Source organism: Anoplophora glabripennis, unplaced genomic scaffold (assembly GCF_000390285.2).
Source record: "Anoplophora glabripennis isolate ALB-LARVAE unplaced genomic scaffold, Agla_2.0 scaffold360, whole genome shotgun sequence".
Lineage (NCBI taxonomy): Eukaryota > Metazoa > Arthropoda > Insecta > Coleoptera > Cerambycidae > Anoplophora > Anoplophora glabripennis.
In genome coordinates, this window is record NW_019416516.1 from 303533 (window position 1) to 315257 (window position 11725).

The 11725-nt window shown below is 33.3% G+C and overlaps 1 protein-coding gene across 1 annotated transcript; it reads right to left on the bottom strand.

Moving 5' to 3' along the window:
- Positions 1 to 88: 88 nt before the first annotated feature.
- On the bottom strand, positions 89 to 10846 carry LOC108908485 (glutamate receptor ionotropic, kainate 5). Its single transcript, XM_018712532.1, has 8 exons — positions 10715 to 10846; positions 10453 to 10601; positions 9616 to 9869; positions 9308 to 9477; positions 5783 to 6069; positions 1924 to 2394; positions 566 to 927; positions 89 to 457 (listed from the first exon to the last, which is right to left on the bottom strand). The coding sequence occupies exons 1-8, from the start codon at positions 10829 to 10831 to the stop codon at positions 135 to 137; spliced, it is 2133 nt and encodes a 710-aa protein (XP_018568048.1). The 5' UTR covers positions 10832 to 10846; the 3' UTR covers positions 89 to 134.
- Positions 10847 to 11725: the final 879 nt, after the last annotated feature.

Here is an 11725-nt window from a genome sequence, read left to right on the forward strand (position 1 = left end):
TACTTGGCATTTGGCTTAGTTTATTTAAAATGAAAAGAGGGAAAATAGTTCATAAACATTTATTAATAAGCAACATATACTTGCAGGATTCATTTATCTTCTTAGTATTAGTAGATATGTGGTATTAGCTACATTTATTTGGATTTTTTATTATTTTGCACAGTTTTAGAGTACTTATTGAAACTTGGATTTTTCTTGACAACACTATTAAAGTAAATAATTTCTACTAATAAAGTTACAATGCTGATGAAATAACCTATGCCTAATGCAACCAAACCGCCGGAAAATTTTTTCATGTTCATTATTGCTTTTATTTCATGTTCGTTGTCAGTTTGGACTTCAGCGTTCAACACGTTTTGCATCACATCGTCCAACCACTTTTTAATTAAACCAGCCTCCATAACCATCCTTATAAATTTGTCAAACCTTGGCTTCATTGGGGAATTTTTCTGTAAACCTAAAAATAACATTTTTTTTTTGTTTCAATCACTATAATATTTAATTACATTTTTCTCTTTTTAATATATTGAATTATGTGCAAACAGACGTCAACATAACGACCCACCTATTGAAATCGGCATATTGATGATGCAATCGTTCATTATATGCAAACTACGGTCCTGCTTGGCGAGATTTTTCGCCTCTTCGGTTTGATTCGAAGTGAAATTTCTTTTAGAGAGCGACTGGAACCTCAGCTGGCGCTTCACTAATGCCTCTTTAAGGAAGTACGTATTTTCGTAGAATGCAAACGAGGCATCCGCCACTTGGTCCACCGCTTCATCGGAATCGTTTACCATCACGAAATTCTCCGATATCATTTTAAGGGTGGCGTCGTCAGAGGATGTAAAAAATTCTCTTGTTAAATCGCCCCAACCGCCGTAAGTTAATTTGCTGGCTACCAGTTCATCTAACGTGTCTATTCTTACTCTAGAAGGAAACAGCATTAGAATGCTATTATTAAGGAGAAAACAAAAAATCAAATACCGTGAATGACAGAAATGCTTGGCCAAAGCTTAATATTTAATTCTATGGTATCAACAAAAAAAACATATTAAAAATGCTTAATTTTTCTGATATAGGTAATTGTAATTTGAATAAATAATCGATTTTTTTTAAATGTAAACTACAGAATATGCGTGTATATAGAAAAATATTAATGGAGTTTTTTATTGCTCAAGTTTTAATTCAATGCAATTCTTGGTAAAACTGGTTGGTGTAATTATTTATGTAAGCGTTTGAATATCAATCCGGCAATCTATTTTAGCTTCGTTTACAGGTCTTCCAAAATTTAAACGTGTTTTAATTTTATATCCACGATTTAAAAAATGTTCTTTATCCAAATTATTGGGCAAAAGAGATAACTACTTTACCGACATAGTAGTGGGAGGAGTGATGATGACAGTTGAATTGAATTGTTATTATCCCGCGCACGTGTTGAAATATTTAGAGTAAAATTTCGTTTTATGCCGATATTTATTGGATATATTTCGGTTAAAGTGAAATAAAACAGTATAGATCTCGGTGGAAATAAATATTTTATTCTAAAAAGCAGGTAGTGTTTAAAAACTAGTGATTTCTTACTATCCGCTGAGGCTAGAGAGATTCCTAACAAATTATAGATGCTCGGCATTTACCTTTGGACAACAGAGGGAGATTATTTCAAAAGGTAGGCTAATTCACAAATTATTAAATTTAATCAAACAAGCTTAGACATTTTCAAATCGAATATAATAAAAAATGTTTGAAATAGAGATGCGTGCGTTAACATGTTATATTATTTTGCATAATTTTGCATAATTCTACAATGTTACAATCTCCATTTATTTTGATTGAAAACGCTCCTCAAATACAGCAAAAGATAGTGTTCTTGAAAAATAATTTCCACTTTTACAAACACACCTTGTACACTTTGGATAAACTTACCGCGGCGTCGGTTTTGCCAGGATAGCAGTCATGCTGGCCCGATAGGACGTAACTAATAGTAAACAATAAAGCCAATACCACCCTGTCAACATCCTTAAAGACCACCCCGAGGGCAGTTTGGGAAGCGATACCAAAAGCAACATACTGTACGTATATAGGGTGCTGTTTACCGGTTGGCTGAACTGATATAAACCCACAGGTTCGTCTTTATCCCGAGGGGGCTGATACTGCTCTTTCATAAGGGTATATTTTACGTTTGGGTCCAGTTTTTCCACCTCCGGAAACAGCGACAGGGTCACCACTTTCTTTTTCTTGCCGCGTAGCTCTTCGACGGGGTCGGGGTGAATTCTGTTCTTGTTTTTTACGCGTTTATTTGTCATCGTCGTCATGTGGACGTGGAAGCGGGCAAGGAAGTAGAAGGCGAGTGTGCAGAGCATCAGGCAGATCAGAACGGCGGCCCACATTATGGGTCTAAAAATTACGGGAAATGTTACATGTGAAATGAGATTGGTTTGGTTTTTATGGTTGTTTATCTGCAGATAAGTTCTTAGGCAAAGGGTAATAGACCGGGAGATATTAGACTGAAGTTCGACGACGTCTTTCTCGTTTATACCTCTGAGAGTACTAAAAGGTAACCGAGAGACAAGTACAATAAACTAAATTTAAAAGATGGGCCGCGGGACACCTTTGTGAAAATTCAATTTTCCTTTTCAAAAAAATAATGTGTACAGCGACGTATTTCTCACTTATGCCATGTTCGTAAGTTGAAGAGAAGTATCGATTTTATCACGAAATTTTTTTGGCATAAGTGTCGCAAGAGACCTAAATATGGAAAACTTTGTAAGAAAATGTGGAAAAACATCTTTATTTGTCTACCAATTTCTCATTAATGCCAATTAGAAATATGACATTATTATATTCGAAAAGCTCATAAAAAACATTGGCATAAGTCCTACTAAGGACTAAAGAAAATAGGGCTTTGGAAAAGCTGCGGAAAATTTTTCGTTTTGGTCAACGTTTTTCTCGTGAATAAATTAAAGCTTATTGCAAAGAAAAAAATGAAAGTATTCATTTTTTTTAAAGGGCATAAGTCCCTGGTGAGGACTATATGCTAAAAATTTTTTGAAAAGTTGTAGGAAAATTCATGAAAATTTTTACGTCTTTCTCGCTTATGCCATTTTGCATGCACGTAGGAAACTACATTATAAAGTCATATAAATGTAGGCATAAGTCCACATTGGATTTTCATGTTGTAAATTAATTTGAATTTTAATACGAGTCAGGTCGACAAAGTAGAAAAATAATAGAAAATTGCCACAATTTTCTCGTTTATGCCGTTTCGTACACGAGTAGAAAATATTACTAAAAGCCATTTTCAAGAGTGGCATGAATGCCACAAGGTACCGTCGTATGTAAAAATTTTTAAAAAGTTTATTTCATCGCCTACGCAATTTTCGAAATACTTATACTTACTTGCATTTAGCGTATTTTTAATTTTTATAAATATAAGTAATTCATGTATTTAATGAAAGTTAATAATAAACTATTTCGGCTTAAGTCCCCACATATTAGAAATGATTTTTAATTATTCTTTGAGTCATGATCAGAAAAAGAAAAATTATATAATATTGCCACAAATTTCTCGTTTGTTCGTAAATGAGTAGAGTATTTTATCACAATAGACCATACGTATTTATGAACAATATATTTAAATTTTAAAAATTAAAAATATTATATAATTTGAATTAACCGCTTCAGTGCAAGGATGATCTACTTGAATTGAGCCGACTAAGGTAGAAGAAGAAGAAGAAGAAGAAGAAATAATTAAGCTAGAATACATAGGGAAGAAACTGATTTATAACTGATTTAATATCATGTATATTGAATTTTGTTTTTTGTTTCTGGTACTTTGTACCTTAATTACTTAATTTGTACTTTTATACATTTTATTTTTATATTAAAAGATTTATTTAAGTAATAGTAATTGAATTGAAAAACCGCTGCCAACTCAATTGTCAGAATGCTTCCTCAAAGACTTTGAATTACTAATTTTTAATTATAACTAACACAAACAATAACACTTAAAATAATACAAATTTTTATTAACTTAAAATTAAAGCATATCAAAAATAAAAAGTTTTTTCGGTTTTATGATTTTTTACATTTTCAAATTTCAAACAGTTTTATCTGCAGCTCTTGATGAAAACGGATCAAAATAAAGGCCTTACTACCAGCTTTATTATAAGTTATTAAGAATTATCGTAATAAAAAATAACATGTCGAAAAATCAAACTAAACCCAATATAAAGCTTTCTCTTTTTCATGAAATTTTTTTTATTTTAAATTTTTTATTCCCTTTTATAGTTAGAAATATTCATTTTTTATATAGATATCTTCTCCGACACTTGCATTATTTATCATACATTTTTTAAATTAATTTAAGTATATCGAAAATTGCGCAGGCGAGGAAATAACCGCAATTTGTAATTTTTGACAACTTTTTAAAAAATTTTACATACGACGGTACCTTGTGGCATTCATGCCACTCTTGAAAGTGGCTTTTAATAATATTTTCTACTCGTGTACAAAACGGCATAAACGAGAAAATTGTGGCAATTTTCTATAATTTTTCTACTTTGTCGACCTGACTCATATTAAAATTCAAATTAATTTACAACATGAAAATCCAATGTGGACTTATGCCTACATTTATATGACTTTATAATGTAGTTTCCTACGTGCATGCAAAATGGCATAAGCGAGAAAGACGTAAAAATTTTCATGAATTTTCCTACAACTTTGAGACTTATGCCTTCATATTGAACCCATAGAGGAGTGATGCCTACTTGACACAGTACATTATTTATAGTAAGTATCATAAATTTTCAACGGCATAAATGAGAAAGTTATAGAATGAAAATAAAAATTTTCCGCAGCTTTTCCAAAGCTCTATTTTCTTTAGTCCTTAGTAGGACTTATGCCAATGTTTTTTATGAGCTTTTCGAATATAATAATGTCATATTTCTAATTGGCATTAATGAGAAATTGGTAGACAAATAAAGATGTTTTTCCACATTTTCTTACAAAGTTTTCCATTTTTAGGTCCCTTGCGACACTTATGCCAAAAAAATTTTGTGATAAAATCGATACTTCTCTTCAACTTACGAACATGGCATAAGTGAGAAATACGTCGCTGTACACATTATTTTTTTGAAAAGGAAAATTGAATTTTCACAAAGGTGTCCCGCAGCCCATCTTTTAAATTTAGTTTATTGTACTTGTCTCTCGGTTACCTTTCAGTACTCTCAGAGGCATAAACGAGAAAGACGTCGTCGAACTTCAGTCTAATATCTCCCGGTCTATAACATTAAAAGTGAAATAGAAACAGGCATGAGCGTAGTCAGAGGAAGGCAATAGAGGCAGTTGCTCATCCTGGAAAGATCGTTTTATTTGTAACCGACCAAATTTAAAAACTGTATAGCCAATAGAGGGCATTACGGATGACAAAAAAATTGTCCATTTCAAATAACTTGGTGGCATACTATTGCTTTTATCAATGAAAGTACAATACAAAAATACGTGTTTTCTACTTTGCATCACTGACAACATTGACAACAATACTTTTTTTGTTTCTGTTATCAAATAAATTCCTTGTGAAATGATGTAATTATTTCAAGTTTCAACAGGAAATGCAGTAGTAAAGCCATAATTAAAAATCTAACCATCGACTACATAGTTGATCGATCACGTACGTGGTACAGTAACAAATTTGAATTGCCTAACTAAATAATTAAAAACACGTTTCCGTTAATTAACTTAAGATTATTTCCTAGAGAATATTAGAGTATTTCCTACTCACTTGAATGGCAAAACGAGCGTCTTCCAGGAATTGTCCGTAAGCGATTCCGGGGTGAGGAAAGTCAAACACTCAGTATTATACGGCACGCTCAGGTCCATTAATTCCAATAAATACGGAGTGTAGTATAAATCTCCCAGAGCGATATCGGCGCGAGCGTTGACCATCTCCCCTATTATTCCAGTGTAAATTCCGCCGACCATTTTTCGACCCCACAGTTCGACGTCGGCGTTTTCGGGCTCGTAAATTTCGCATCTGAAATTCATTGCCTTCGCAACGGTTTGTATAATCTGAAAGAGATGTATGTACGAGGATGCACCCGAGTTATTATCTATATCTTATATCTGGTTCGCTGGCGCTACACCGACAATACATGCAGATTTAGGGTTCGAAAACAAATTCTCATCAAAAACCAGCTTATAAACCCTAAAATTGAGCGGGCTTGTGAGGGGTGCACTTTCCCATGCTAAAATAATGCATTTTTTTAAATTTTATGTTGAAAAAGCTGAACATTTGGTTTATGAATCCTCTACAAAACTTTTGAGGGCTATAACTTTTTCCTGTTAAATTTACAAGCATGATTATTGGTAGAGGATTAAATTTCCTACAGGAAAAAGTCAATAAAAATTCGTAAAAAAATGTTTCATATATTCTACGATAAAAAAGACATTTCGTCTAAATTTTAACGAATAATATAAAAACAATTTTTATAAATAAGGAACGTGCTATATTTAACAATATTTTTTTATCAATTTTTGTTCTATATTTTGATTGTTAGTGAATATACAGTATGTCCGCGGATTGAGTTTACAAGAAGATAAATGGACCAAAAAGTGAAAGATACGAAAAAAAGGCATTCTTGATAAGTTTTTGCTTATTTAGAGATGCGAATCACCATGACGAACTTCAATTTTGTTGTACAGGGCGGGTCAAAAACACAGAAATGTTATTTTGCGTAAGAGTAAACATAGGTACCTTATTTTGCAAGATACGAAAAAAGGCATAAAAGTTTTTGCTGGAAAAATTAATACGAGTCACAAGTCACGTTATCAAAAGTTCAGTGACCAAGTTTCAACAGTCCTAAACTAAACATCCTCAGAAATATTTCAGAGACTGTGATTTTTTTTCGTCCCCTGTATCTCGAAAACGAACTAACTCACGTTCATATTTATTAAACTTAATACCTACATCTAATCCGTTCTATTATCCTTTAGCGAGCGAACAAATTTTAGAGATACCTTGTATGGTTGCAACAACCATTAAAATATCACTGATGGTTTTTAAAATGGGATTTTTGTAATAACTGTCTCTAATCATATTGTAGGTTCCATGTTTGCGCAGCTGATCAAGTTATGTGGTTTATTCTGATTTAAATTGTACAGGGTGGCCAAATGAAAACGAAACAGAACCATTTTCAGGAACTGCGTCAAGATTGTAGAAAAACGCTCAGACCCGTCGATTTTAGATTAAAGGGGGACATTCTTTGCTGGTATTTTTGACTCCGCCACTTTCACCCCCAAGCAAGGGTAAGCATCACCCCAAAATATTTAAATGGCATTGGGGGTTGAGTAATATTTCTTTTGAAAGCTCTTACAATTCTCTTTACAACAGACTTTAAATTTTATAATTCCGCCCAATACTTTGAAAAAAATTTACATTTTAAAATTTAAATTATGTTTAGTTGCTTACTTACTACTTAGTTGATTAAATGTTCAAACTGATGACCGCCCGCTTCCATACAAGAATAAAGATTTTGTTCGAAACGTTCGCGCACATTCCGAAGCATTTCCGGAGTGATTCGACGGCATTCGTCGACGATTCTTTGACGCAAATCTTCCAGCGACGCTGGCTGTGTTTTATAGATTTTACTTTTTAGGTATCCCCACAAAAAGAAATCAAGGGGCGATAAATCCGGTGATCGTGGAGGCCACTCAATGCTGCCTCTTCTCCCAATCCAATTCCGTAGAAAACGTTGGTCCAAATACTGACGGACAATTAACGCATAATGCGGAGGAGCACCGTCCTGTTGAAAAATCAAATGATCTTCATCATACTCTGGAACATTTTCAATAATATCAGTCAAGGCAGGGTCAATAGCGTCTTCCAGTAATTGCAAATACATTTGGCCAGTCAAATTACCAGGTAGAAAAAAAGGACCCACCAGCCGGTCACCGAAAATTCCAGCCCATACATTTAATTTTTCCGGTTGCTGTGTATGCACCTCGTGAAAAACTCTTGGGTTTGAATCGGACCAATAGCGGCAATTGTGACGATTTACCGTCCCGTTCAAGAAAAAACTGCATTCATCAGAAAAACAGATGTTAAAAAGGAACTGTGGATCGTTCCCTGCTCGCTCACTCATTATTTCGCAAAATTGCAAACGGCGGTCATAATCATCCTCATGAAGTTCCTGGACTAAATGTATTTTGTATGGATGGAATTTATTCTTCTTCAAAATGGTTTGTATGCTAGTTCGATTGATCCCAGACACAGATGCCAGCTGCCTCGTACTTAATGTAGGATCAAGATGAACTTGTCCCAAAACTGCAACTTCACTAGCTTCATTAACTATAGGTTTTTCAATTTCTCGTTTTTTATTGGCTACGTTCCCTGTCTCTTGAAATTTTTTTACTAACTCTAGAACATACTTCCTCCTGACATGTCGATCTTGATGTTGTTCATTAAATAGCTGAGCTGTTCTATTCGCACATTTATTGTTCATAAAGTAAAGCGAAATGATATCTACCCTTTCCGCAATGGAATAAACCATAGTGTTTAATTTTCAAAAACACAATTAAATAAACTACCAACCAACGCTTCCAAATAATACTAGAAAATAATTTGGAATCCACTAATTTTACGTTCATTGTGTGTGTATAGCATTCATTTCTGTTTTTTACAATTGTTTTTTTTTACGAAAGTGATAACAAATCGCCAAAAACCAATGTAACGCAAGAAATACTAAATTTATACCATTGGCGTACTTAACTCGAATGACTGACATTTTTACCGTTACTAATTGTTTGTACATAAGTTTCAACTTTAAAATCAAAATTCTTAATAAGTATTGGGCGGAATTATAAAATTTAAAGTCTGTTGTAAAGAGAATTGTAAGAGTTTTCAAAAGAAATATTACTCAACCCCCAATGCCATTTAAATATTTTGGGGTGATGCTTACCCTTGCTTGAGGGTGAAAGTGGCGAAGTCAAAAATACCAGCAAAGATTGTCCCCCTTTAATCTAAAATCGACGGGTTTGAGCGTTTTTCTACAATCTTGACGCAGTTCCAGAAAATGGCTCTCTTTCGTTTTCATTTGGCCACTCTGTATGTAAGTAAAATAGATTTAAGCATATTCACGTTTTGCTAATACAGCATAATTTCTGAAACAGAGGTCCACCCGACTGAATTATGAATTTTAACGAATATACTCGCATAAATTTCAATTTAATAGAGGAGAACAACTTTTGAACTAGTTGTCACATCGTCGGTTTAGACTTTTTGATCGTTCTCTTCACCAGAAAAACTTACCTCAATTTCAGTTCCAGAAAAACAAGCAGGTGCGTTTTCTTTTAGGCTTAAGAACGCTCGCGCCGTAGAAGTGGAACTGATTTTTGCGGTTCCTGGCAAATGAGGAAAGGCGACTACTTTAACCGTCTGATTATTCAAATCTAAAGTTTTGTCTCGAAATAGGTCTGTATCTGAAAAGTGTGTACAAGAGAAAATATATAAAACAGCTGTTACTTACATAAGTACGTATATATTCATTTAACGTAAAGCTAGTGGCTGCTGGTAGAAATTAAATTTCCATAATTTTTTAATAAAAAATCCGGACCTACCCTTTCTAAACTTTGAATGCGTCCATATATCCAGCCTTTTTGGTACTAGCACTCTATGTATCTGCGAAGGAAACGGTACGGTTGACAGTTCGAACCAAGGCGATCTTTTTTTGCCGTTCGCTGTACTTTTGCCTTCAAATCTTCTGATGAAAACGACATTGATTATTTTCCGCCACAGATAAAACAGTTTCTCTTCGAACAATCGGTCGTCGTAGAGAAATATGTACTTCGCTAAAGAATTTAGTATTCGGAATCTAAAAGTAATACATTTGGAAGAAAGACTGCAATAATAATGACAAACTATGTAAAAGTTAACTGAAATTTCCCGTTTTGAAGAGCAATATGTTGGACACAATTAAAATTATCGACTGTTAGAAATTGCAATAGCTGGCCAGTTAAAGAGTGAATTTAACACAGCACAATAGCTTTATAAATAATGACCCCATTCATTATGAAAAGCATCTATAAAAAAGGCAGAGAAGCATTATGTGAAGCAAACAAGAAAGAAAATATTTAGTAACAATGAAAGTAAGTGAAATTGAATAAAAGTAAATACCCGCCATTGTAGCTTAACATTTTTAATGAAAATCCCATTATATTATGAAAAAAGCGTAGTACAATGAAGGAATTGAACTACGAAAAAAACACGACGTTAAAGATCATATTTGAAGGGGAGATTATAAAGAAATGATGAAAAGATATTTGCATTAAAATTCATGTTATTTCTTAACTCTGACCTTTTTTGCTATCTCAGAACTGCAGTTTCCAAATCTAATAATTGTTAAATTGTTTTAGATTTATTAAATTTATCCGAAAACTTATATTACGCATACTTACCTATCTCCAAAGCGCAATAACCTTGCTACTTGTATCCCGTTAGCAACTAATGTGATGTATAATTGACAACCCACTTTTTTCGCTGTGAGCAGGGACTCTTGGGTGTGACTGTAGGGAGATAATAAGTCCTCTGATTCTTCCACGTAAATCTAGTAAGAAATATTTGGTTTTGTTATCTTTAAATACACATAACCTCCATTTAATTTTTTTATGAGAAAAACGTAAGTAAACTCTAAAAAGTATCGTTAATGACATTACAAACCATTATAAAAGATATCTCAGTACCAAATCTCGTGTACCAGGACTTTGCAAATACTTCATTATACAGCGGATCAGCTATGACAACTACACATTCGTAAGGTTCTAAAGATTTAATCATTATCTCTTGAATAAGTAATTGCAAATCTCCTTCTGTCCACATTAAGTCAGTTTCGACCCTAAAATTGCGAGTTTATATAAATGTTCATTATTCGAGTTTGATTTAAATAAAGTTTTGCTTACTTAAACAAATGACAGTACCTATGTACTTTTACAAATATATTAATGACCATTTTCTGTACGAATATTGTCAAATTAAACTTTTTTTTACTCTAGTACATCAACTTTAAAATATTTCACAGTACATATATCCGTTAAACACCAGAGATGGAGTTTTGAGAAATATCTATCTTACAAAGGGCCGTAGGTTTATATGTGCTAATAGATAAAATGAGATTTATACTTTTATTTCGGTACAGCTAAAAGATAAAATAAAATTATTGTTTTTCCTCCTGTATGCGAAAAAATAAATGTAGGCGGTAATAAATTTGGTTCTGTATCCAATTTAAATATATTTTAACAATATTTTAAACATAATTGTTCATTCATATGTCCATATACAGGTTGTGTTACGATGACGGCCCATTAGAATATTTCAGAGACTACTTCGATTTGAATTTTCAAAGAGCCCAAGGGTTTTCACCACCAAGACTTCAGTACCTGTATGTTTTCAGCCACGAAAATTGATTAATTCCAAATATTTCGAATTTTTAACATTAAGGCGATGTTTCGCATCGTATTAGCTATGTCCTGTACAAATTTAGTTTCGTGCAACTCTCTAGGTTTCAAAAATACAATACCTATGTACGTTTTCAGCCACGAAATTTGAATAATTCCAAATATTTCGAATTTTCACCACCAAGAACGGCGTTGACAACATTTTTAACAGTGAAGCGATGTCCTGTCCGCCCCGTCTGTTGATTGTCGCGGATAACGCGCCTTACCATATTCGACG

What these genes read in the sequence shown, in the direction of transcription:
- LOC108908485 (XM_018712532.1), bottom strand. Translation starts at nt 10,831, where the DNA reads ATGATTAAATCTTTAGAACCTTACGAATGTGTAGTTGTCATAGCTGAT. An exon ending in CTGAGATATCTTTTATAATG is followed by an intron (nt 10,602 to 10,714) that starts GTTTGTAATGTC and finishes ATTTCTTACTAG; the next exon opens with ATTTACGTGGAAGAATCAGA. An exon ending in TTTCTGGAACTGAAATTGAG is followed by an intron (nt 6,070 to 9,307) that starts GTAAGTTTTTCT and finishes CATCTCTTTCAG; the next exon opens with ATTATACAAACCGTTGCGAA.